The 27,347-nt window shown below is 31.2% G+C and overlaps 3 protein-coding genes across 8 annotated transcripts in view; 2 read left to right on the forward strand and 1 right to left on the reverse strand.

The window, feature by feature from the left end:
• The window catches only part of LOC134725756 (brain-specific angiogenesis inhibitor 1-associated protein 2-like), a 42,831-nt gene extending 38,199 nt beyond the window's left edge, over positions 1–4,632 (forward strand). For all 4 annotated transcript variants that reach the window (XM_063589878.1, XM_063589877.1, XM_063589879.1 and 1 more), the window contains one exon: positions 779–4,632. Coding sequence is in view for 3 of the 4 variants with exons in the window: in XM_063589877.1 (XP_063445947.1) it covers positions 779–857 (79 nt within the window). In the remaining variant the exon portion in view is untranslated. The remainder of the gene's footprint in view (positions 1–778) is intronic.
• A 3,047-nt stretch (positions 4,633–7,679) lies between these two features.
• On the reverse strand, positions 7,680–22,718 carry LOC134725757 (leucine-rich repeat protein soc-2-like). 2 transcript variants are annotated; one of them, XM_063589882.1, is made up of 8 exons: positions 22,692–22,718; positions 15,163–16,283; positions 14,633–14,781; positions 13,865–13,996; positions 13,072–13,212; positions 11,837–12,125; positions 9,924–10,016; positions 7,680–8,227 (listed from the first exon to the last, which is right to left on the reverse strand). In XM_063589882.1, the coding sequence occupies exons 2-8, from the start codon at positions 16,253–16,255 to the stop codon at positions 8,031–8,033; spliced, it is 2,094 nt and encodes a 697-aa protein (XP_063445952.1). In that variant the 5' UTR covers positions 16,256–16,283; positions 22,692–22,718; the 3' UTR covers positions 7,680–8,030. The 2 variants fall into 2 exon arrangements, with proteins under 2 accessions (XP_063445952.1, XP_063445951.1); XM_063589881.1 differs by lacking the exon at positions 22,692–22,718 and adding an exon at positions 22,586–22,687.
• A 210-nt stretch (positions 22,719–22,928) lies between these two features.
• The window catches only part of LOC134725759 (coiled-coil domain-containing protein 57-like), a 37,346-nt gene continuing 32,927 nt past the window's right edge, over positions 22,929–27,347 (forward strand). Inside the window, exons 1-2 of one of the 2 annotated variants that reach the window (XM_063589883.1) lie at positions 22,929–22,947; positions 26,758–26,888. In XM_063589883.1, the coding sequence (XP_063445953.1) occupies positions 26,803–26,888 (86 nt within the window). In that variant the 5' untranslated portion in view covers positions 22,929–22,947; positions 26,758–26,802. Of the gene's footprint in view, positions 22,948–22,978; positions 22,998–26,757; positions 26,889–27,347 lie in introns of those variants that run through there. The other variant, XM_063589884.1, reaches the window with a different exon arrangement.

A 27,347-nucleotide genomic window follows, 5' to 3' on the forward strand; every position in this document is an offset into this window, starting at 1 on the left:
ATTTCATGGTAAGTATATTTAACCAAATTCATATAAAATGGTAATTTTTGAAATCTCAAGAAGAGATTTTATATGAATTTATAGGGTTAAATATACTTACCACAATCCACCACCACCCCTGGAATAAATTCAGTTTTTTGTTCACTTAATTGAAATTATTCAATTAAACGACAAATTAAAACTAAAGCTAGTGTATGTTACACAGGTGAACTATGACGTAGGTGAGTACATCTCATGGATGTAATTTTTAATCACCTAGGTAATTGCGATGAGAACATGTTGTGAAAGCAAACATATTCTATATATATAAATGTAATTTCATGGTAAGTATATTTAACCCTATAAATTCATATAAAATCTCTTCTTGAGATTTCAAAAATTACCATTTTTGTGTTAAAATCAAATGCAAATAACAAAATCAAATTTATATTTTCAAAGTTATATTCTTATAATGCAGTATTATAGGTAAAATGCCAACAACCAACTTTGTATGGTTTCATAAGTCAATATTCTACAAGACTGTATATTAATAATGCAGGCTCAATGTTGTAGCCTCCATTATTCAACTTATTTTTTAAATGTTTTACAGTTTCTGACCATAACTTTTTACTTTTTCATAACAATTCAACTAAATACACAGTACACTTAAAATTGCAAGTATCAAAATCTTAGAGCTATGAGCAACATATTAAATTAAACTTTACAGTATAGAATTAGAATAGTGTACTTAGTTTTAATTATTGTCACATATCTTAATATCCATTCTCTTTTTAAACAGATTCAAGAAAAATCCTAAGTTTGCTGGAATACAACTTCGGAAGACTGAAACAAAGGACAGATCTGCACCAAAGATTTGATTGACTGCTAATACCTGTATAAACTTTGTGAAGTTTTCTTGCTCAGAGAAATGTTTTGTGAGATGACTGTTAAATGCCTTTAGACTAACCTGGTACAGATATATCCAATTTACAGAAGACTTTATTGAATGTTCTTTGTTGGAACCATCAACATCCTAGACTTAAACATTTAGATATATCATATGTTAAGATTGATGAAAACCAACAGTCAGCATGTGACTGAATTCAACCTTTGAATCTGACAGTCAGTTCTCAAATGAGGAGACTCATTAAAATCTAAAAAATGGCCAAAATGATATGACCTTGAGGATTAGCACAGATGAAGATCATGTGTATATGTTTGACATCTCTTCTACCACCAACAATTATTATTCAACATGTATGACAATTTGTTGTTTTGAAATTGAGAACCATAATTTAGCTTTGTTTTCATAGAACTTTCAAAGTTCTAAACTAGTTCAGACTTTTTAATGATGAAATTTTATTAAAAATTGTGGTTTTCAGACTGAAGGTTCTTATGAACGGTTGTTTATTATACATATATGTTAATAAGATTTAGGCATATTATTTTTATTGTATTATATTGTTATATTTGATATTTGTAAATTGGTGCTTGGTTGATATAATGTACTTTTTTACCATTGGTTTGCTCAACTTATTAAAAAGGGTCACATATGGATACAGCCAAAGTGAGAACTAGTTACATTTACATGTGATTAATATTTCTTAAAATAAGGATTATAAATGTTGCTCCTTTCAATAATTTATAAGATCTTTGTTTAATTGTACAGGTAGTTGTTTAAAACTTATTATATATAGAAATTTACAAGATTTGCTGACATTAAATGGACAATTATCTCCCTTTATCATGTTTGACAAGGGAGATAATTTGACATACATTATAGCTGAGGAAATTTTGTGCATTCACTATATGAAAGCTCAGCATAATGTTTTTTAAAAGCAATCTAAATCTCAAAGATCATATAAGTTTTAAAAGCATTACTTCTTTTTTATTTTATATTGATCTTTTTAAAAAGAAGTGTAAAAATGAACCTTTTGCAAAATGTTGATATAGATTGGTGAAAGTAATTCTCACTTCATGTATTTGAATAATTTGTAAAAATGTATGTTTATTAGTAAAATTTATTAAATTTCTCATGTATTTACCAAAGAAGGGTTGTATTGTTTCATTGTTTTATTGTTTGTGTGTGAATATAAGACTGAAGTATTTCATAGTCACATGAAAAATTTTAAATCTTTTACTGATGAAAATTAACTATCTGGTCATGATCGGAATGTGTTTTAATAATAACACAAGAAATATAAACATCAGAAGAGAGGCATGTTGTCATGTATGTCCTGGGAGTGAAAAAACAGTTACTATATGTGAGGGTAGGTTTTTTAATACAAAATTAAGTCTTTGAATAGTTTTCTGTTATACCTTATCACTGTTGGGTTTGAATAGAATAAAACTTTCACAAACTCTCTTGAATAAACTTGCATAAGCATCCTGTACCTGTGAAAAATTGGCATTATTATGAAGCTTATAACCATAATCTAGGATGGGAATTATGCTTGGATGCCCTGCTGGTACATCAGAATTTGTCAAAATTTTCAATTTAATTATTCGTTTTAGAAAACCTCATTTTAGACAATTTGGATGGTCCTGAGTTTATGTGAATTGACATGATTATAGTCAATGGTTTAACTTATAAATGAGTATGGAATACCTCAGTCTTCCAAGAGGATTTTGTTTATGTTGTTTATAATGTAATATATTTATTTATTTACTACAAATATATATATTGTTGATTTGTTTAATAAGCTATATAGTATACCGGTATAATTTGTTATTTCAGCTTGCTTATTGCTTTTGTATGACATCTTTACAGCATATCTGCTAATCACCATGTACATACCATCAGATAATGAAAATCTTTTTTTACTTGTTTAAAGTTGTTTTCCATAGAATAAGGGACAATCCTGTGCCCCTTTTAGCAAGTTGATGTTTATCTTATTTGTTTTGGGCCCATGCAACAAACATATTGTTTTACCCCTGTCTGTCAATCTAATTAAAGATAACATGGTTTGTCTATACATCTCCAGCAGCTTTCTTTAATAGAATTAGTCTTTGGCATTATGTTAATGCCTATGCTTAAGTTCCTCTTTTTTGTTATCAGATTTTAAGGTGGTGCCCAAAACTTGCACTAAAATTACTTTGGCTAGTTTAATTTTCATAAAACTTTGTCAAAGTACTGACTTTGACCCTTTAACAAAAATATAAAAATTTCAAAAATTTTGAACCAACCGTTCAAAAATTACACTGTTTATATAGCAGTTTGACAAACACCAATTTTGATCATTGAGAAGCTTAAAATTCCTTTAACAACACAATGTAATTAAAATGTTTAGTTGACTTTACAGAGTTATCTCCCTGTAGTGTTAGGTACTACCTTAAATGTCAGGCAGATGATATTAGTCATTTCTTTAAATATTGTTTGTCTTCTCCTACAGTGGTTTATGGATAGCTACATATGTTTTTATTTGCTCAATTTCCAAGCTGAAATATTTTTATCTTGAAGAGTTTTTGGTGTATTTTCAGGGTAAATTGTTTAAATGTATTTAGTATAGTCCATTCCTTCTATGCATGTATATTGTGACAACTGACCTTTTTTTCTTAAAAATCCTGTGCAAAAAGCTTTATAGCTTTGATTTTTGTCTATCAGTGTAGTTTAAACATATTTTATTGTTCCAAATAAAAAAAGAGACAAATGGATTAGACACAAGTTTTTCAACTTAGTAATGTCTTCTCAAAAAGTCTATCAGTGTAGCCATGAGCTTAAAAATAGTTTTAAAAACATCTCGTTTCAAGAAGATTTTTTTACTATAATCGATCTGTTTCTGGGGGCCTGCAGCCACCCAAGACACCCTGCTTACTATTTATGTTCTATAGCAACTGTCTACTGTTGCGAATTTATCCCTTCAGTTACAAATTAAAGTATTTCATTTAAAAAAATGTTCTGTTTTGAGATCTGAAATTTAACATTTTTGTGTTGTACCTTTATATTTTGTAATGCATGTTATTTTTTCATTTAAGAATTGAATGCTTCTTTTTGTAAATTTATTGGGATGTAAAAGCGTTGACCGAAGTACATTTTGTATGAAGCGCTTCCGCGCTTCATTCTAAAAATGTGCGCACGATCAACGCTTTTACAACCCTATAAAGTTACAAAAAGAAGCATTCAATACTTATAACTACATTTTTAGCTAGGATCATGAAAGCACGATTTTTATCCAGTTTTATCTAATTCACCTGTGCACTTTATTGTGGGACCTCGTGTCAATGCATGATAAATTTTATTGTCTAATGCAATTGTTTACGGAATAACATGTGATGTGCAGTTAGCCAATCAGAATAACGTATTATAATGAAACTTACATCTAATGTAATTATTACTTAATGAACATTGGTTTAATTTCCTTGTAATTCATATAACTTTGTTCTGTACGAAGAAAAGAGAATATTTAAGAGGCTATGACTTACACTTTTATTCGATGTCAGGAAATGTTAATTTGGAAAGACTTCCTACAGTAATTGCTCAAAGTGTTACGGTGAAAGACAGTGATGAACTACATAATTTCTGGTGTCAATTTTACATTACAGAATATTAAGCATTCTATATTTGTTGCAGCATTAATGTGTAGTGTTGTAATATCTCTACTTGCCAAAACCTTGTTTATATTCATACCATTCATTAAATTTATGTAAAAATTATGTATTTTTTTTTGTTAAACAGCCAATTGAAAGGAAAATTTGCTGAGTGTATAGAATTAATATCTCTTAGCAAATTTAGCCAGGTCGATGAAGACAAGCTTTTACTAAGCTGAAAACATGTACAGAAAAGTTAAATTTCAGGATATTTTTCACAAGGATTGACTTACTGATTATTCTTTGTTTAGTCTCTGCTGCTCATCCACTATCAAAAATTCATGGGCAAAACTCATACCATGCCAATAACAACACCAATTCATGACACATCCACGGGCAATATAAGTCATGGACAATAGTGGTACTATGAAACAGCAATTAAACTCCATGACACATCCAAAGGTCATACAATAGTCATGGACAATAGTGGTACTATGAAACAGCAATTAAACTCCATGACACATCCAAAGGTGAACCAAGTCTTGACAAAAGTGGTACTATGAAACACCAATTAAACTCCATGACACATCCACAGGTCATACAATAGTCATGGACAATAGTGGTACTATGAAACACCAATTAAACTCCATACAACATCCACAGGTCATACAATAGTCATGGACAATAGTGGTACTATGAAACACCAATTAAACTCCATGACACATCAACAAGTAAAACAATAGTCATGGACAAAAGTTGTACCATGAAAAACTAATTAAACTCCATGACACATCTACAGGTCATACTAAACCATTCTATAAAACCCCAATTAAACTCCATGACACATCCACAAGTAAAACAATAGTCATGGACAATTAATATACTATAAACCCCCAATTAAACTCCATGACACATTCACAAGTAAAACAATAGTCATGGACAAAAGTTGTACAATGAAACACTAATTAAACACCATGACACATCTATCCTACTAAACCATTCTAATAATATTAATTAATATTTTGAAGAAATATTCAAGCTTTATTCAAATAAGATTCCCTTTGTTGTAATCATGTGATTAATGAGATCAGATTAATTATATTGTACAAATTATCACAAACAATACCATTACAAACACATAAAAGAAACATGTACAAGTGCCAATGAAAAAAAACATATTTGTTTTCAATAGTTTCTTTTTTTTTATTTTTCATTATTCACAAATTCACTAAAAGAAATGTAATTTTCAGTTAATTTTTGTTTAGGTTTTATTTATTTTGAATCAAACTAATCTCAGAAATTCATGAATTTGGAAGGGCCTAAACCATGAATTAGTTAAAATTGGTTGTCAAAGGAAAATCAGTACATTGTTCGTACATCTTATGAAACATTTCAATAATTCAATAAAATATTTATGACGTTTTTGTTAATCAAAGGTCAAGTTTTCAAACTAGTCTTCTAAAAAATGCATGCCTTGCATATCATAAATTGAAATGATTTTATTCTTGTTACACAATTATAACAATTTATATGTTTATAAAATCTAACACAAGAGTAATAATTTTAAATGTTATACACTCTATTACAGTGTGTGTTCTCTTCAAAATAAAATGTACAAATTACTTCTTAATCTAGTGAATTTTCATATTTACCTGATTTTCTTTAAAAAATTGAAAACAACATGTTATGAATTTCATGTTTCAGAGCATTTTTTCCTGGATTTACCTTTCATCAGGAATATGCTCAAATCTGAGTATTTGAAATCCAAAGATGTTTAAAAACCAAAACAAGAGCTTTAAACTGGGCATAGTGAACATTCAAACAAGAGCTTTAAACTGGGCATAGTGAAGATTCATTTATTTTAGTTGGTACCATTTCGTTTGGATTAAAGAAAAATTGCATTGAAGACAAATTTGATTTTATGGATTGTCAATGTTTTCATACAAGCCTATATGAAATTCACACTTAGTTCCAAAGTATGTATTTGTTGCTTATACATGTATGACTTATAGAAAATGAAAACCAATGGTATACAGTTAAAAGAGTTGTGCATCTACACAAATGTACAGGAGAGATTCATCTCATAACAGTGAACATGATAAAACTACTGATTGTAAAATGTAAAACAACCAAACTTCAAATAAAACTAACATCAGACATTATTATGTACTACATAAATGAGAAAAAAAGAAAAAATCTAAAATGAAACTGAAAAGTCAGTTTTGATTATAAAAGGAGATAAATGCAAAAACAGTTTAATAATTATCTCCCTTGTATTTCAATTTGAAAAATAATATTAAACACCTCTATCTGGTGTTATATAAAATAATACAATTTACAAATATAAATCTAAAACTTTACTAGATCAACTGACCAAATATACTCAAGTTTGTAAAAAATAAACTTCTAAATCAAAATTGTACAAATTGAATAACAAGTTTTTTAATGAAATATATTGAACGATTATTTTTCAGACTGGTCAGCCAATTGATAGTTATAGTTTTGGTGTGTTCCTAAAAATATTCACATTTAGGTTTCTTAATTCATTTCTACAGTTGAATCTGCATTTATTTACCATTTACACAAAAGGTATCATTCAACACAATGTACAGTACCATTTTTTAAATATACAATGCAGTGTTTTCTTTATTAATAAGACTTACAAGTGTAATATCATTTTCATCATTTGTACAAATCAAACATTTCTCGAATATAGTTTAAAAGAAGCCTTATCATTGTGTTCTGGATTTGTACGTGACAAAATAAAGTACAACAAAATACCAACATGACAGGTAGTTGTTTAAAAAATTCAGATTTGTTCCGAAACCACTCATTAGGATGATGAGACTGTGTACAATATATTCTAATCATGGATATTGATGGATTACAATTATCTGTTATATCATATATAGATAAAAACTTAACATTGGATTCTATAAACCTTAGATACTGAAAAGACTATATATTTCAGGTACTTTGTTCATTGACTAGAAAGTTTTTCCCTTTTTTCATTGAATTACTAAATACTTAAACCAAACTTATACAATAAGAGATATGTCTTCTCCATTTAATTGATGAGAAATCAAATTCAGGTGTCTTCAAATGATCTTACTAAACGGCTTGTTTCTAAAAATATTTCCACAAAGAAATTAGACAGACATTTTTATTTTGTATAGGATAATAAAAGCTGTCAACATTGTCTTCATCCCTATAATGATCATATCTGTACTGTATTTTCACCATTATAATACCAGTAATCATTTGCTCTCTATTTTAACCACCATAATACATGTACCTATTTGCTCCTCTATTTGTACCCCTATAGTATTCATATTTCATCTCTGTTTATGCCACTATAATAATCATATTTGTTCTCTATTTTCTCCACTATATCAATCATATTTTCACTCTGTTTTCTCAACCTAAATAATCCTATATGATCTCTTTTTTCACCCTCTATGTCATTCATATTTCCTCTGTATTTTGATCACTATGATAATCGTATTTGTTCTAGATTTTAATCCCTATATTAATTTTGTTTCCTCTGTGTTTTCGTCACTGTTATCATCATCAAACTGTCCATCCTCTATTGGATATATATATTTCTGTCTAACAAACGGCTGTGAGTGCATGTCATAAGGCAGAAATAAATGACTATCTACAGTATAACCAGCCTCGGCTAATGTCTTTGGTGCAGGGTGAACATATATATCCTGGAATTCTGAAACATACATGAAAATAATAAGACAACTTGTTTGCATACAAAGTCCCCTTGTGAAGAACCTTAAGTAAATACTCCTCCAGATATCAATAAGACAATATATTCCTTTAATTATATTTTTAACTAGAGGCTCTTAAGAGCCTGTGTCGCTCACCTTGGTTTATGTGAATATTAAACAAAGGAAGCAGATGGATTCATGACAAAATTGTGTTTTGGTGATGGTGATGTGTTTGTAAATCTTACTGTAATAAACTGTCTTGCTGCTTACAATTATCTCTATCTATAATGAACTTGGCCCAGTAGTTTCAGTGGAAAATGTTAATAAAAATTTACAAATTTTATGAAAAGTGTTAAAAATTGACTATAAAGGACAATTACTCCTTAGGGGGTCAATTGACCATTTTGGTTATGTTGACTTATTTGTCAATCCTACTTTGCTGAACATTATTGATGTTTACAGTTTATCTCTATCTATAATAATATTCAAGATAATAACAAAAAACAGCAAAACTTCCTTAAAATTACCAATTCAGGGGCAGCAACCCAACAAAGGGTTGTCTGATTCGTCTGAAAATATCAGGGCAGATAGATTAAATTAAACCCCTGTCAGATTTGCTCTAAATGTTTTGGTTTTTGAGTTATAAGCCAAAAACTGCATTTTACCCCTATGTTCTATTTTTAGCCATGGCGGCCATCTTGGTTGGTTGACCGAGTCACGCCACACATTTTTGAACTAGATATCCCAATAATGATTGTGGCCAAGTTTGGATTAATTTGGCCCAGTAGTTTCAGAGGAGAAGATTTTTGTAAAAGATAACTTAGATTTACGAAAAATGGTTAAAAATTGACTATAAAGGGCAATAACTCCTAAAGGGGTCAACTGACCATTTCGGTCATGCTGACTTATTTGTTAATCTTACTTTGATGAACATTATTGCTGTTTACAGTTTATCTCTATCTATAACAATATTCAAGATAATAACCAAAAACAGCAAAATTTCCTTAAAATTACCAATTCAGGGGCAGCAACCCAACAAAGGGTTGTCCGATTCGTCTGAAAATTTCAGGGCAGATAGATCTTGACCTGATAAACAATTAAACCCCATGTCAGATTTGCTCTAAAAGCTTTGGTTTTTGAGTTATAAGCCAAAAACTGCATTTTACCCCTATGTTCTATTTTTAGCCGTGGCGGCCATCTTGGTTCGTTGACCGGGTCACGCCACACATTTTTTAAACTAGATACCCCAATTATGATTGTGGCCAAGTTTGGTTTAATTTGGCCCAATAGTTTCAGAGGAGAAGATTTTTCTAAAAGCTAACGACGACGGACGACGACGACGACGACGGATGCCAAGTGATGGGAAAAGCTCACTTGGCCCTTCGGGCAAGGTGAGCTAACAAAAGTTCTAGGGGAGGAGTGTGTGTTAGATGTTCTAGTCAGTACCTTCATCTGTCCTTTAAGGTAGTTGTAAACTAAATACACATGTTCATTATGATGTTATATATTCTAAAATCATATACCATATTACAGTTTTGACCTGGATTTCATGGTTCATTAAACATGGACACATGTTAGTGTGAGCTGGGTATGGTGTACTATAGACATATTCTTTTTTGTCCCTCCTTTCAGAAATTGCAGCAAGTAAGATTATCAACAGAGTAACTAAATATATTTCTTAAAGTAATCAAATCTTACTGTATGGGTTGTCTACTGGTATCTCAATATCTTCAATCTCATCATCCCAGTTCTCACCAGATGTCGCCACTTCTACTGGTTTATCTTCTGTCTCTGAAATTAAGTGTAAAAACATGACTAGTTGTGACTATGACATTAAATAAATTATAGGAGATGAGTTTCATAATACAATATTGTAATCATGTAGACAATTTTCTTAAAAATTAGAATATACAGTGAAACTTCTCAAAACCGGCCGCCCGTCGGACCACGGGATTCGGCCGGTTTTCAGGGGTGGCCGGTTTAATGAATTTGAAATTAACAAGAGTTACTTCCCTTCAATATGTGTGCATTTGTTTTTTTTACCATGTAATGTACCTCAATCATAAAGTTTGTTTTGTTGTGTAAATTTAGCTTTGTATTCTAAATTGATTATGAAATAAATATTAAAAAATCATTTGTATCTTTATTATTTTTTATTTTGCAGGAATAACAAATAAAATGCAACTATATAACAAAACAATTTTAATATCAATATGTAATATTATTGAAAAGTTAAAGCTCCACTCATCGGTACCATACGATGTTCATATTATACTCCATAAGCTATGCATACATATTAAATCTTCACACCTCAAACTAATAACACACCCTTTTAAAAAACTAAACACGTTTAATAAATTTCAGTAGATTATACCGATGATAATGAATTACGATTTTATTGCAAAAGTCAAAGTGAGTGATAAATTTTTATAATTTGCCTAAATTTTTTTTTTTTTTTAATTTCAAATAATGGAGCCAAGCTAAAACATTTAATGATAATTAACTTACATCATTGATTAGCGTGGGTGAAGATAAAAATCTCTCAACCGATAATTTATTCGGGTATTGATTTGACATTGACAGGTGAACACTACTCAGTGGCCATGCAGGTGTCTAATTGACCGGATTAACTTGTTTGTTTATATAACAGTATTATATTACAAATGAGAAGGCCGGTTTTATGAGGTGATATTTTATTGATTTTGATTACACAAATACACAAATAACGGCCGGTATCCGGTTTAAAGGGGTGGCCGGTTTTATAAGGTTACCTGACCGTTTATTTACATACACGCCGGCCGGGACTTGCTGTTTTGGCCGGTATGAAGGGAGAACCGGTATTAAGAGGGACCGGTTTAGAGAAGTTTCACTGTACATGTGTATCAGTTTTTTTTTTAAAACCATAGTCATTCAGCCATCAGGCAAATAAATAAATAAATCTTTAAGTTGCTATTAGCTTTAAACTAGTTTTCAGTTAGTTGTGAATATTCTTAATTCTATGCTTGGCGTTATTGTTTTTTATGTAATTTGTTTTGTGTGCTTTGGCTATCGAGTTAAACCTTTTGCAACTGATTTTTTTCTTTTTTTCTTTATAATTTGTCCAAGGTTAGGGGAGGGTTGAGTGATCACAAACATGTTTAACATGACCACATTCTTTCTGAGCCAGACCTATTAAGTCAGAACACTGTGTTTAATTGGTTGTCGTTAATTCATTTCTGTCAAATTTGTTTTTTTTGTAAATCAGATCGTTCTATATCAGGCCATCAGTTTTTATCGCACTGTGATTTCTTTATTGCAGGTATACATGTCATTTGGATGACAGATGCTTAATGATAGCAAACAACCTTCTGGTGTTTCGACCAGATCAACCAAAAATTCTCCCAGACAAAAAATCCCCCTCATGGAAGAAGGTCTGGCGGGGAGGTTAAATCATAGAGAATAATGGTCAAAAAGACCAGAATAAAGGGCAAAAAGAAATCAAAATAAGATTAAAATAGACAAAAAAAAAAAAGAAAAAGAAAAATAGCCTTAAAATGTTAAGAAAATAGAAGTGGAGGACCCTGTCTATACCCCCATGTGTTTCTTTTGTTGTGTCTGGTTTCTGATATTACCATTTCTATTTTTAGATACAAATATTGGTGGTTCATAGTCTTCATCTTCATCTCCGTCCACCTCATAATCACTATCATCCTGATCTTCCTCACTCTCTGTCTCTTTCCTGTTGTACTGACCAAATAGTGGCATAGTGGAAAACTTCCTTATAAATCTTTCTCTCTTTTTATTTCCGTTATGACTTCTCCAAATAGATAAGTTATTTATAGCGGCAGCCTTTAGAACATCTTCACTGTAGTTAAGAGATGGTGGGGGTAGTTCAAATTCTTCCACCTCCTGCATTTCAAGCTGAAATAAAAAATCACTAAAAAATTAATAAATAATTAAATGAGGTTTTCAACCAGTATAATTTGATGTTTTTCTTTGTATTTGTTAATAGAGATTTGTCTATCATCTTCTCTTATGTTAATGACACTTTTCCACATTTTCACTGGATTAAGAAGAATTATTGCTCAGAATACTATTGGCATATACATGTACCATATATATAGAGGGTCCAGAAATGGTTGTTTCTCAAATATTACCTGAACTAAAACCAGTTTGACTGAAATTGCAGATTTGGATTTCGATCACATTCTTCTCCTCAGTGTTTAATAAAAAGAATAACTGGACCAATAAATTGAATCTGGGTCAGTTGGCCCACAATCCCTTTCACCCCTTGTTCCGGTTTTGTAAGACTTCACCCATGTTCCTGTTTGGCAAGACTTCACCCTTTGCTCCTGTTGGTCAAGACTAAGCTTGCCCTTATTACTGTAATCGTGCATTGTTTGTTCTATTGAAGAATGTTGTATGAACTCATATAAACCATAATAGAAGTGTGAGAAAATTACAAGTTTTCGTTAAATTATGCTTATGTCATAAACATAAAAATAAGGAGATTTGGTATCATTGCCAATGAGACAACAATCTACCAAAGTTGAAAAAAGGCTAAACTTGGTTACATAGTGTAAAAAGGGAGGTTTGAATCATCCAGGACTTGTTAATTTCTACATTGTGAAGTCTGAAGTTTTGTACAAATAGTAATGCTACCACAGTCTTAGCATCTCTATGTCATACATTTTGTGTCTGTTATCACAAATGAGACACAAAAAATGTTTTATATGAAATAGTATACTATACAAGGTGTGAAACACAACAGACTTCTAACTGTACATGGAACCCTGAAGCCCCACTGATACCTTTATTATTGGAACATCATTTATAGATAAATCTTGTCTGGGTTATATTATGACACCTTAATTATTGGAACATCATTCATGGATAGATCTTGTCTTGGTCTTCCTCTCCAATTGTTCTTCAATGATGGATCTCTATCAGGATATTTAGAACTGTTTATAATCTGTGGAACTTCATCCCAAGGTATGTTAAATTGATTCTACAAACATAGTCATACCATAAACTGAATTAGACAAAATGTGTTGTATTTTGTTTTGATTAAACTGTTTTTTTACTATGGGAGATAACTCTTTATTTTTCCAGTGTCAACACAAAGCAAATAATCACATCAAAACATAACAATCTTTTACATAAGGGAATATTGCTCTCTTAATTTGTGAGAATTGAGATTAATAATTACAACTTTGTAAAAAGGCATTTCAAAGAAGTAAAATAATATATTATATCTTCTGTAAATTCCCACAAGGCTTCCTGTTGAATCCGTCTTCATGTATACCAAGGCTTATTGTTAATTAGAGTATGCGGGGTTGAAAGGAAGTCTTTCACAAATATCTCTAAAGAAACAGATATCTTATTGGTGTTTACCAATATATCTCTCAATATATATAACACATTGAACACAAATACTATGTTTCTTTATACAGTGATGATGGTGAGAGGATTAGCAAGTTTTAAAACCAGGTATAATCCACCAATTTCTGCATAAGAAAATAACTGTACCAAGTCAGGAATATGACAGTTGTTTTCCATTCGTTTGATGTGTTTGAGCTTTTGATTTTTCCATTTGATTAAAGACTTTCTGTTTTGAATTGAGTTTAGTACAGAATAACCAGTTTAGCTACTAAACTTACATCAACTAAGTCCAGTCTGACTAGTTTAGTTAAATACTTCAAAGCCGATGGGATCTCTGTCAGTCTGTTGTTAAATACATCTAATGTCTTCAGATTAATCAGCTGACAAAATGATTCTGGGAGTTCTGCCAACTAAAAAGTAAATAGAATAGATAAAGCAGTTCCAATATATAATGATGCCTGATAGCTTAGTAAGTGGTTCCTGGTTGGTCTATGAAGGTTTTGCAAGAACATGAATTAATATTGAATATTTGGATCATTTTAAGTATGACTGCATATAATCAAAATATCCATGATCACTTGCCAATGTTGCACTACATACACTTCAGAGCTAAACAAGTAACTAATAAACATTAAATGTAACATTTTTTGTCTTTGTCTTCAAAATACAAGAGTTGTATAGCAGGGAACATGTGGAGAGTTGTCTAATTGACAATTATACCATATCTTTTTAATATGTACAAGGAAAATAATTCAATTTTTTCATTAAAAGTTGTAAAATCTAGAATCAAGGTATTTTTATACAATGTACATCATATACATGCAATCTGTTCAGTTGTATAGCATTGTACATTAAATAGGAAAAGAGAGACTCATAAGATACCATTTTCAAGGAGGGTCATTTCACTTATTGCCGTTGAATAAATGTTACATACATTTTGTACATGTAGAAATCTTATAAGAATTTGTTTTTTTTCTATAAACATTTAAAAATTTAAAAAAATTATCAAATAAACAAACATTTCCATATGGATTTTATTTACTTACCAAATTATTATCCATTCTAAGGTCTTCTAACGAGGTTAAATTACCAAATGAAGATGGCAATAGCTGAAGATTATTCTTAGATAACTGACAAATTTTGAGTGATTTTAAATTCCCAAAAGATTCAGGAAGCTCGTACAGTAAATTTTGACCTGTGAAAAAAGAATAAAAGAATATTTGGATTAATTTCATGTTAAAACTCTTCATTAAATTTTACATGTGAACACGTAATCTGTGTAATGAAGGTCATTAGAATTAGTTAACTTGTACATTTCATCTTCATAACATAACTTTCTGAGAATTTACATAAATTGTGCATCTAAATAGTTCTCATCTTTCGTGTGCATGAATTTCATGACAGTCCTATGATTTAAACTGGATTTGGCTTCAATTACAAACATTCAGTTTACTTTTAATCTCCAGACCCTGAAATCATTTTTTTCACAATAAAAATCCCAATGTACAGTGATCCTGACTGTTCATACTTACTACTCCAATGTAATAAATTTATCCATGCACAATTGATAACTTACCCAGATCTATAAATTCCAAGTTAATTAAGTTTCCAAAGTCATTAGGTAATTCATGAAGCTGATTCTCATCAAAGTGAAGCTCAGTAAGTTTTATCAATTGACAAAAGTTTGTTGGTAAATATCCAATCCAATTGCCATTTTGAAAATTACGTCTTTCTAGTTCATCAATAACACTTCCTAAATGTAACTGTTCTAAATTTTCTAACTGGCCAAATGAGTCTGGCAGTTGACTCATAAAATTACCACCTAGGTCCAAATGTTTTATCATTCTACATGTCATTCCAAACTTTTCTGTTAGAGATTGTTCATGTAACTTATTATCACTAGCAGTAAATTCCTCAATACAACTAAGTTCAGCTATCCAATCCGGTAATTGGGTAATCCTGTTCCTATCCAAAAATAATCTTTTGAGGGTAACAGTCGAGGAGAAGTGACTAGGTAACAGTTCTATATTATTGCCTGATAAATCAATAGTTTCTAAAGAGAGCATATCACCCACAGTCTCTGGTATGCTATCCAGTTTATTATTGCACATATTCAATATCTTCAAGGATTTTAGACGACCAATACTCAGGGGTAAATAAGATATTGTATTATCACACAATTCTAGTACCTCTAGGTTCTCTAACAGTCCTAATGTAGAAGGCAATATCTCAAGTTTATTTTCCTCAATATGCAAGGTTTTTAATTTGATCAGATCACCAAAACTTTCTGGTAACTCTTTCAAACAGTTCCCTGTCAAGTTCAAAATCTGTAATTGTGATAGCTCTGAAATACTATCAGGTAAACTGCAAAGTTCATTTTCATTTAAAAGTAACTCCTCCAGACATGTGAGACAACCAATACAATCTGGCAGTCCAATCAGACGATTACCTGTCATAGATAATACCTGGAGAGTTTGAAAACTATCAATGGAATCAGGGATACTATCAATATCATTATGATCTAGAAGTAGTTTCGTGATCTGTGAGAAGTGTCCCCCTTCTACAGGAAACAATGTCAAGTCTCTTGCTGAGAGATCCACACTGTGGACCTCACATTCATCGGAGTGTGAACAACACTCGTTCTCTGTCATCATACTGGATTGTGGCATTCTTCTTAAATCAATACATGGTCCAAAACTGTAAATATATACAATAAAATTATTTAAATGTGTAAAGTGATAGCATCACAATCATATTGGACTGTGGCATTCTTATCAATACAATACATGGTCCAAAACTGTAAATTAATACAGCAAAATGATTTGAATGTGTAAAGTGCTAGTATCACCATCATTGTCAGACTGTTGCATTCTTTTTATTAATTTATGGTCTAAAACTGTTGATGTACATACACAGTAGGCACAATCAATAGTCAGGTATGGATTTTCGTAAGAGGAAGTAGAAATGTAAGAAATTAAGAATACTAATAGCAATTATGGATATTAATCATGAGTTGAGAAATCACCAAAATTTGTGTTTTGTTTTTAAAGTCTGTAAGCATACTCAAGAAATAACTCCTTCGTGACATGCATGGATCCAAGTCCGTTCAACCAAAAACATGGTCACATCCCTTTTAAATTGGTTTTGTTTTTGATAACTTTGTAATCATGTTTTGGCAAGTGCATTGCTATAATTTTTGTTGTTGTCATTGTATCAAAATAAAGTGAGACAACAGTTTTTTAGTGTTGAATAAATCTTAATCATGTTTTGGATACATGTAGTATATTGCTATAAAAAATCGTTGTTTCTAAATAAAACAAGAATGTGTCCAAAGTACAAAATGAAGTACACGGATGCCCCACTTGCACTATCCTTTTCCATGGACCGTGAAATTGGGTAATAATCTAATTTGGCATTAAAATAAGGAAGATTATATTATAGGGAACATGTGCACTAAGTTTCAAGTTGATTGGACTTCAATTTTATCAAAAACTACCTTGACCAAAAACTTTAACCTGAAATTCCCACTTTCATTTTCTATGTTCAGTGGACCGTGAAATTGGGTAATAATCTAATTTGGCATTAAAATAAGAAAGATTAGATTATAGGGAACATGTGTACTAAGTTTCAAGTTGATAAGACTTCAATTTTATCAAAAACTACCTTGACCAAAAACTTTAACCTGAAATTCCCACTTTCATTTTCTATGTTCAATGGACCATGAAATTGGGGTCAAAAGTCTAATTTGGCTTTAAAATTAGAAAGATCATATCATAAGCAACAAGTGTATTAAGTTGCAAGTTGATTGGACTTCAGCTTCATCAAAAACTACCTTGACCAAAAACTTTAACTGAAATTCCCACTTTCATTTTCTATGTTCAGTGGACCGTGAAATTGGTCAAAAGTCTTAATTTGGCTTTAAAATTAGAAAGATCATATCATAAGCAACAAGTGTATTAAGTTTCAAGTTGATTGGACTTCAGCTTCATCAAAAACTACCTTGACCAAAAACTTTAACCTGAACGGACAAACGGACGCACAGACGGACGAACGGAGCCACAGACCAGAAAACATAATGCCCCTCTACTATCGTAGGTGGGGCATAAAAATATTCTGACAATGGGTGCAGAAATAAAATACCTTGGTTTCCAAATAAACCAGATTTTAATTCAACTTAGTGCCGATATGTCCAGATACCGAAGTGAATAGATTTGGAAATTAGCCAATAAGTATTTAAGCAGTAAAAGGGACACATATATATATGTACAATGTATGTGTACATGTGTATGTCCTTACATTGTAGCACAGTTCACCAACAAGGGGCATATATTTCCCTGGCAAGGTAAGATCGTTAAATTGAAACGTGCCAAGAGGGCATGAGATTTTAGACATGGTCTCTTCTTCTTGTGCAGAAAATGGTACAGAAACCATAAACTTTAAAAGATTATTTTCTAACATGTTGCCATTGTTTCTCAGACTGTGCCACCTGGCCATACCCGGCATAGAGAGATAAAATTGAGATTTTGGATGACTGAGCTTTAGGAGCCAGTGCTGAAGCTTCAAAAATGCTTTCAAGATTTCTAGTAAAAAAAGATGCAATATCGGACCCGGTGATGATTTGGATACATGTCAACTCGTACTCAACCAACTTGTACCCTATTTTTACCAACTCATACTTCTACCAAGTCGTACCCACTATTTTTTAACATTATAGGGGGTCTCATTGGGGGGTTCCGATCCTGGATCCTGCTTACTGTTTTGTCAGATTCCCTTATCCCACTTACACTATAATATATACGTAAGCAATTCTCATTTTTTTGTCATTACCCGGGTCACGCAACACCTCTTTTCCCGTTTTCACGCCACAATAATTTGACTTTCACATGTTACGCTTACAAAAAATCTGCAATCCCACGTCACGCCTTGACTCCAATTATAATGCTTCATTTCTTATTATTTTGTAGATGATCTAACGATAGGATTTATATCTATAAAAAATCAATAGAATATTTCAAAATTAAAACTGACGAGAAAAGGTAGAACCGGAGACCAAAAGTTTTAATATTGTGTAGCCAAGGTGCTTGAGTGTTCTAGTGCTGTCTCACTAATAAGCGACAACAAGAATTATTTTAGCGACAACAAGCGACAAGAAACTATTTAGCGACAAGAAAACATATTTTGTTTTAATTACAATTAATAATTGCAATAAATATTGAAAGAATATACAAAAGAAAATAATTTTAACGACAAGAAGGTTCAAATTGATAGAAAAAATGAAACATTATTTACATAATATTTTATCATCTGTTATGTATAGAAAAAAATGAAACATTATTTACATAATATTTTATCATCTATCATGTATAACAGCCAGTATTACGTTTAATTATTGTATTATGAGATTACTTTTCCTTGTGTTTTAGAACATATTATTTATCTTATACAGTTGTAATTTGTTTTTTAAAACTCTTTTCATGCAATATATATTAAGCTCGCAAAATTAATTAGTTGTGCATCATTGTCCTAAAAATATTGACACAAATTTTTAAATACAAAGAACTGAAATCAAACAAGAGTAAAAGAAAATTGAAATGTGAACGTTTTCATCTTTTTATTTGTTTATTGCCTCATTATTAAACGATTTTTATCATGTTTATGCATATTGATTGAAGATGAAAGGAAATTAATGACAATCTTGAGTTTTCAACAGGTGTTCACTATTTTACATTATTATACTTCATGTTAAAATGCCAGATTTTGATTGGCTAATACGAGGGTGTCAATTTACTCTATTACCCTTCATGGAGACGCTTGATCAAGTGTGCGCTTGATCAAATACAACTCTATCCTATGACAAATACTCTATCACCCTTCACAGAGACGCTTGATCAAGTGTGCGCTTTATTAAATACGACACTATCCTATGGCAAATACTCTTATTACCCTTCACGCAGACGTTTGATCAAGTGTGCGCTTTATTAAATACGGATGGTTATGTACAAGATGGCACAATTTATTACTTTGAATTTTAAAAAATTGACAGTAATAACAGAACATTCAGTATAATAAACTAAATAACACATAGCTGATAGGGTGATAGAGCAGATTAGAACCCCTCGAAAAGGCATTGTCAACCTTGGCTTCGCCGCGGTTGACAATGTTTTCTCGGGGTACCAATCTGCTCTATCACCCTCTCAGCTATGTGTTATTTATATAATGATTGTATATTCTGACCAATATACTAATATAAACTTCACAATCTCTTTCTTCCTCTTTCTTCCTCACAAATGTTTTATTTCTTCGTCTATCTATATAATAAAACATATCTGCTCGTATATTTAAACCAGATGCTCCGCAGGGCGTAGCTTTATACGACCGCAGAGGTTGAACCCTGAACGGTTGGGGCAAGTATGGACACAACATTCAAGCTGGATTCCGCTCTAAATTTGGATTGTGATTAAATAGTTGACACAGCATAGGTTTCTGACACAGAATGAATGTATTCAAATGAACTTAAAATTTTTGTTTTCTCTTAGAGCAATTCACTATGCTGTTGAATATTAATCCTCTCAGAAAAATGTTTGAAGAAATTTTCTCTTTATTTATAAAATTTCAAATGAGAAAAAATGAACCCAATTTTTTAATCACATCCCCCTTTCCCTTATTCCAAAACTAATTTCAATTAAAATATTCTAATGGAGTTTGCAACAATTACTACTCATTTAAATACATCATAAAATATTAAGATGTAAAAAAACTGCTTGTTATCACTGAATGGTAAAGATTATTTAAATTTATCAGTTGGTAGTAAAAAGTGAATATACATTGTATATTGTATATAACAAAGATTTAAGTTGATTCTGGACAAAGAAAGATAACTCCAATTTAAAAAAAATCTTGCAGATATTTCTTGCTTACTATACTGGACAAAGAAAGATAACTCTTAATTAAAAAAAAAATTGCTATTTCACAATATTGTGAAATTAGATATTTCTTGCCATTGCACAATACTGTGCAATTGAAACCTTGCTATTGCACAATACTTAATATAATAATTTTAGATCCTGATTTGGACCAACTTGAAAACTGGGCCCATAGTCAAAAATCTAAGTACATGTTTAGATTCAGAATATCAAAGAGGCCCAAGAATTTAATTTTTGTTAAAATCAAACTTAGTTTAATTTTGGACCCTTTGCACTTTAATTTAGACCAATTTTAAAACTGGACCATAAATTAAGAATCTACATACACAGTTAGATTTGGCATATATCAAAGAACCCCAATTATTAAATTTTTGATGAAATCAAACAATGTTTAATTTTGGACCTCGATTTGGGCCAAATTGAAAACTGGGCCAATAATCAAAAATCTAAGTACATTTTTAGATTCAGCATATCAAAGAACCCCAAGGTTTCAATTTTTGTTAAAATCAAACTAAGTTTAATTTGGACCCTTTGGACCTTAATGTAGACCAATTTGAAAACGGGACCAAAAATTAAGAATCTACATACACAGTTAGATTCGGCATATTAAAGAACCCCAATTATTCAATTTTGATGAAATCAAACAAAGTTTAATTTTGGACCCTTTGGGCCCCTTTTTCCTTAACTGTTAAGACCAAAACTCCCAAAATCAATCCCAACCTTCCTTTTATAGTCATAAACCTTGTGTTTAAATTTCATAGATTTCTATTTTCTTATACTAACGCTATGGTGTGAAAACCAAGAAAAATGCTTATTTGGGTCCCTTTTTGGCCCCTAATTCCTAAACTGTTGGGACCGAAACTCCCAAAATCAATACCAACCTTCCTTTTGTGGTCATAAACATTGTGTTTAAATTTCATTGATTTCTATTTTCTTTAACTAAAGTTATTGTGCGAAAACCAAGAATAATGCTTATTTGGGCCCTTTTTTGGCCCCTAATTCCTAAACTGTTGAAACCAAAACTCCCAAAATCAATCCCAACCTTTCTTTTGTGGTCATAAACCTTGTGTCAAAATTTCATAGATTTCTATTGACTTAAACTAAATTTATAGTGTGAAAACCAAGAAAATGCTTATTTGGGCCCTTTTTGGCCCCTAATTCCTAAAATGTTGGGACCAAAACTCCCAAAATCAATACCAGCCTTCCTTTTATGGTCATAAACCTTGTGTTAAAATTTCATAGATTTCTATTCACTTTTACTAAAGTTAGAGTGCGAAAACTAAAAGTATTCGGACGACGACGACGACGCCAACGCCAACGTGATAGCAATATACGACGAAAATTTTTTCAAAATTTGCGGTCGTATAAAAAATATTACATACAAATTTCTTTATATCTAATAAAAAAAATGTTTTCTTGTTGCTTGTTGTCGCTAAAATAATTCTTGTTGTCGCTAATTAGTGAGACCCTTCTAGTGTGTCAGATACAGTGCAGGTGTCAAGATTTCGCAGAAGCATGAATTTGAATCCCGTCAAGGGAAGAACAAAATTTTATACAACTATGTATATAAATTATATGAAATAAATCAATGGTACGTAACGAGTCGGTTGAGTACGAGTTCGCGAGTACCAGCCAAATCCGGGTCCGTCCGCCCTGATTCTGGTTCCCCCTAGTTTCTGTTCGCCCTAATACCTGTTCGCCCCGAGTTCATTCGCCCTGATTTTATTTTTTAGTAAAGTGCGTTGTGTGTATATAATTGAATGTGTTGAAGTCAGTCTACAATTTGGCCAAATATTTACGATGTATCATGTTGTTTAAAGCAAGTTGCTACTAGGACTAGGTTATAAGTTTCTGTACATTCACTAAATTGAATTACTATAAGTAAAACAAATACCAAAAACACAGTCATACTGCTGTACATTGATCACTTGTCATCAGTGCGAACATGTAATCAGGGCGAACGATCCCGATACCGTACCAGCCGATAATTTTGACTTGCAGATGCGCTCTTCCACTGTAGACTACTTTAGTCTCTTAATTATCAAATATTTTACGAAGAAATAATTATTCTTGTACCATATTTATTTGAACATTCCATTCAATGTTTGTTATCAAAAGAAGGAGAGCCTATAACGTGACATCAAATAAAAATTCGAAAGAATAAAACAATCGAAAAACTTACCGGAAGTGAAATCCACATTTTACCGAAAATGATATTAGTTTTACGACTTTTTAATTTAAATCATACCTAAATAAAAATATTGTTAAATAGTTTTTTTTTATTAACACTTGTTCTTACTGTAAAATAATTCTTTTATATTGCTTTAAATTAGAAATATTATCATTAAACACATTTTACGACAAATAAGAGACTAATTTCCGATGTTTAGCAGGCGCTTGTTTTGACTTGAAAATGCTCTGAAAATGACTTCAAAACTGTAAGAAAAGTCTATATTTAATTGAATATTGCCAAACCACAGTTACTAAAGTAATTTTCACACTTTTGTTGTATCAAATTAAATTAAGATTCACCCTTTCTCATATTTAAACTATGCATACCTGCCAACTTTTCAAAATGCCCATATTATTTCCAGCTTCCAAATCAAATGAAATGATTTTTCTCATGTTTCTGGTGTGTATCTTTAAAAAAAATATTTCAAATATACAAACATTCATTACAAGACTATGTTTATGTGTTACATATTTGTTTTTCGTTCAATTTTTTTTTTTTTTATACATAAATAAGGCCATTAGTTTTCTCGTTTGAATTGTTTTACATTGTCTTATCAGGGTCTTTTATAGCTGACTATGTGGTATGGGCTTTGCTCATTGTTAAAGGCCGTACGGTAACCTAATGTTGTTAATGTCTGTGTCATTTTGGTCTTTTGTGGATAGTTGTCTCATTGGCAATCATACCACATCTTCTTTTTTATACCTATTGTTCATAGTGCTACTAAATATAACAACATTTGAAACTTAATTATACAGTAAGAATCAACCCTATAAATGACTGGTATACATACATGTATACATTGTGTTAATCAGGGTTTTCCCATGGCCAATATTTTTTTCGCCACCTCTTTCACTAAAACAATATATTTTTTGCCACTTTATTATTTTTTTGCCAAGAAACACAAACATATGTTTTGTATAAAATTTTCTCGTTTGAATTGTTTTACATTGTCTTATCGGGGCCTTTTATAGCTGAATATGCGGTATGGGCTTTGCTCATTGTTAAAGGCCGTATGGTAACCTAAATGTATAGTTGTTAATGTTTGTGTCATTTTGGTCTTTTGTGGATAATTGTCTCATTGGCAATCATACCACATCTTCTTTTTTATACCTATTGTTCATAGTGCTACTAAATATAACAACATTTGAAACTTAATTATACAGTAAGAATCAACCCTATAAATGACTGGTATACATACATGTACATGTCACACCACATCTTCCTATATCTATGTATACATTGTGTTAATCAGGGTTTTCACATGGCCAATATTTTTTTTGACTCCTCTTTCACTAAAACAATATATTTTTCGCCACTTTATTATTTTTTTGCCAAGAAACACAAACATATGTTTTGTATAAAATTTTCTCGTTTGAATTGTTTTACATTGTCTTATCGGGGCCTTTTATAGCTGAATATGCGGTATGGGCTTTGCTCATTGTTAAAGGCCATATGGTAACCTATAGTTGTTAATGTTTGTGTCAATTTGGTCTTTTGTGGATAATTGTCTCATTGGCAATCATACCACATCTTCTTTTTTATACCTATTGTTCATAGTGCTACTAAATATAACAACATTTGAAACTTAATTATACAGTAAGAATCAACCCTATAAATGACTGGTATACATACATGTACATGTCACACCACATCTTCCTATATCTATGTATACATTGTGTTAATCAGGGTTTTCACACGGCCAATATTTTTTTTGACTCCTCTTTCGCTAAAACAATATATTTTTCGCCACTTTATTATTTTTTTGCCAAGAAATACAAACATACATGTATGTTTTGTATAAAATTTTCTTTTTTTTTCTACCCCCTCCCCTAAGTAAGATGAGTCTATGATTATTCTCTCAAACTTACCTTAGAGTCTACATTGTAATGAACAAACACTAAACATTTACTTTTAAAAAGAAGAACTTTTTTAAAACTTAAAAGGGTGAAATTCATTATATTTCGGACAATTTTTCTAAAAGAGGAGGCCACTTACTTTTAATAATATAGAAGATAAACATCCCGAAATATACTTGTACAATTTTTGCCCATATAATACTAGGAAGATGTACAGTATAATTCGGAGTTTAGTATGACGTCCATTATCACTGTACTATTATGCATTTTTTTAGGGGCCAGCTGAAGGACACCTACGGGTGCGGGAATTCTCGCTACATTGAAGACCCATCGGTTGCCTTCTGCTGTTGTCTGCTCTATGGTCGAGTGGTTGTCGCTTTGACATATTCACCATTTCCTTTCTCAATTTGAACAGTTATTTGTGAAATATTTTTTTTAAACAAATATGTGCCTTTTGTACTCAAGAGTGTTTTTACAACAAAAGAAAAGCTTTTATCACTTGAAATTTATCCGTCATTTTAGGTCAGGTGTAGTCATTACATAGAAGGGTTACTCTCATTCAAGGGGTAGTTACCAATCTTTTGCATAGATTTTTTCATAATGACAGTTTCTTTTCTAGACGATTGTACATTAGTTAATCAAAAAGTTGAGACGTAAAACTATGATTGAAATATGTCGTGTTGCTCAAACAACTTTGATGTACTCACTCAAATCATATCATCTATATCAAAGTCAATGGATAAAGTTTTAAATCGCAGATTTGTCTTGCTTTTTAACATTTTTCCTCATAACAACAGTTTTCTTTTCTGGCCTATCATTTAAAAGTCGTGGTGTAGTGGTTAGTGCATCAGACTACTAACACAAAGGTTCCTGGTTCGATTTCTTTTGCAATACTTTTGTAAATGATAAAATTTAATCATCGAAATTATTATTTTTTTCACAAATTGCAAAAATTTGTGACCACCAGCAGAAATCCTGGTATTAATAGAGCATACATGTACCTGTCAACTGACTTATAGCTATTAACACAATTTATAAAGCATTACAGTCGACTGGCATATATTTTCATCCTTGTTTTCAAAATTCCAATATGGAACATTCTTTATATAATTGTATCAATAAACCAATTTTTCAAGATGTTTCGGCCATTGGCCTTTTTCAGTTCTTTATATTTCCTCACAACTAGATGGCTGACATTACATTTTTTAATAATTTAAAAGATGTTATAGATAAAGGTCATTGGAAACATTATGTTCCAACACATATATTTTCATCCCAAACAATCTTGGATAAGTGTCCCTGTGCTGTAGTCAGGCAATACACCTTATCGCTATTTGTCTGCCATACCACACTTCCAAGATACAGTTTTTAGTTGAATCTGTCATGTGACTTCCATCACCATGGGACCAAAATGTAGGCATCGTCACTTCCAACACATGTTGAGCAAACGGGTGAAAAAGTTTGATTTGATGATGCAAAATATTTGGGAAATTGAAATCTATTAATATGGTCACCTATATGCTCCCTCAGTCGCATGGGAATTAAGATTACATACAATTTCTTACGAAACATAAATTATTTCTATACTACCCTATAGAATGGCGATTCTAAAAGTGCTGGAAACTTTTGATGAGCAGGGATACAGACATGAATATTATCTGGTAAATGATGTAATTAAGGCCTGTGAAATTGATGATCTTTCCTGATAAAAGACGTTATTCCAGCAATGATGTATTGCTGGACATCACAAAGGTTCCTGTATAATTTTGATGTCACAATAGAAAATGTATAATGCTACAATGCAAACATGATTGTTATTTGACGTCAATTGTTCAAGAGGCGCAGATTTCCAAATAACTATAAGGTCTAAAGATTTCACCATCAAATTGTTTTAAATTTTGCCATGTTTGGGCTTTTATAGCTTACTTTACAGTATGGGGATTGCTCCTTACAAATAATAAATATTTTCTGGGCCAACAGGAACAAGGGAGAAAGTATTCCAAATAAAATTATGTCCTCTAACTCTTAGATTACTAATATTTCAGTATAAACTAACTTAGCCCTAACCTTTTGTTTAGATGAATATTATTCTATTCATTATTTATTTTTGAGAAATGGAGTGTGTTGATGCATATACCTATTTATTAAACCTTTTTCAGATATTTTATCCATCTTGATTAAAAAAAAAGTTTTAATTGAAGAAAATGGCAGACAATACAGAAAGGAAGAGTAATTGGAAAGAACTGGCTGCTCAGAAAGAAAGAGAATGGAAAGAAGTAACTGAGCTCAGGTAGATTATACATTGTACATGTGCAAGGTTTCTTTATTTTCAACTCACTTGTCTTAAAAGTAAATATGAGCTATTTAATGTCATGAATTCATCTTTCTGTAAACTTTCTATTTAAAGATTTACCTGTATCTGTGTTTATATGCCCCACCTTAGTAGGGGCATTATGATTTTCGTTCTGTGCGTCTGTTTGTCCATTTGTATCTGTGTACTATAGATTCATTCTTATTTTGAGGTTTTAATGCAAATATTGCAGTGGTTCTGGTTAAAGAATTTTAAAGAAACTCATAATAGTTCATTTACCCATCAAAGACAGAGACCATATTAAATTGTTTTCTGTACTTATATCTTATATCATTTGTCTCAACAAGGTATTATATTTTCTGGACTCTGCGTCTGTCTGTCCATCTGTTTCTTATCAGGTTAAAGTTTTGGCTTACAGTAATTTGTGGCAACATTAAC

The sequence above is a fragment of the Mytilus trossulus genome, chromosome 7 (assembly GCF_036588685.1).
Source record: "Mytilus trossulus isolate FHL-02 chromosome 7, PNRI_Mtr1.1.1.hap1, whole genome shotgun sequence".
Taxonomy (NCBI): domain Eukaryota; kingdom Metazoa; phylum Mollusca; class Bivalvia; order Mytilida; family Mytilidae; genus Mytilus; species Mytilus trossulus.

Bases quoted from the DNA above. Each gene is read 5' to 3' on its own strand.
- LOC134725757 (XM_063589882.1), bottom strand. From the start codon at position 16,255: ATGCCACAATCCAGTATGATGACAGAGAACGAGTGTTGTTCACACTCC. The intron at 14,782-15,162 runs GTAAGTTATCAA...CTTTTTTCACAG, and splicing joins CTTGGAATTTATAGATCTGG to GTCAAAATTTACTGTACGAG. The intron at 13,213-13,864 runs GTAAGTTTAGTA...CTATGTTTGTAG, and splicing joins TCAGACTGGACTTAGTTGAT to AATCAATTTAACATACCTTG.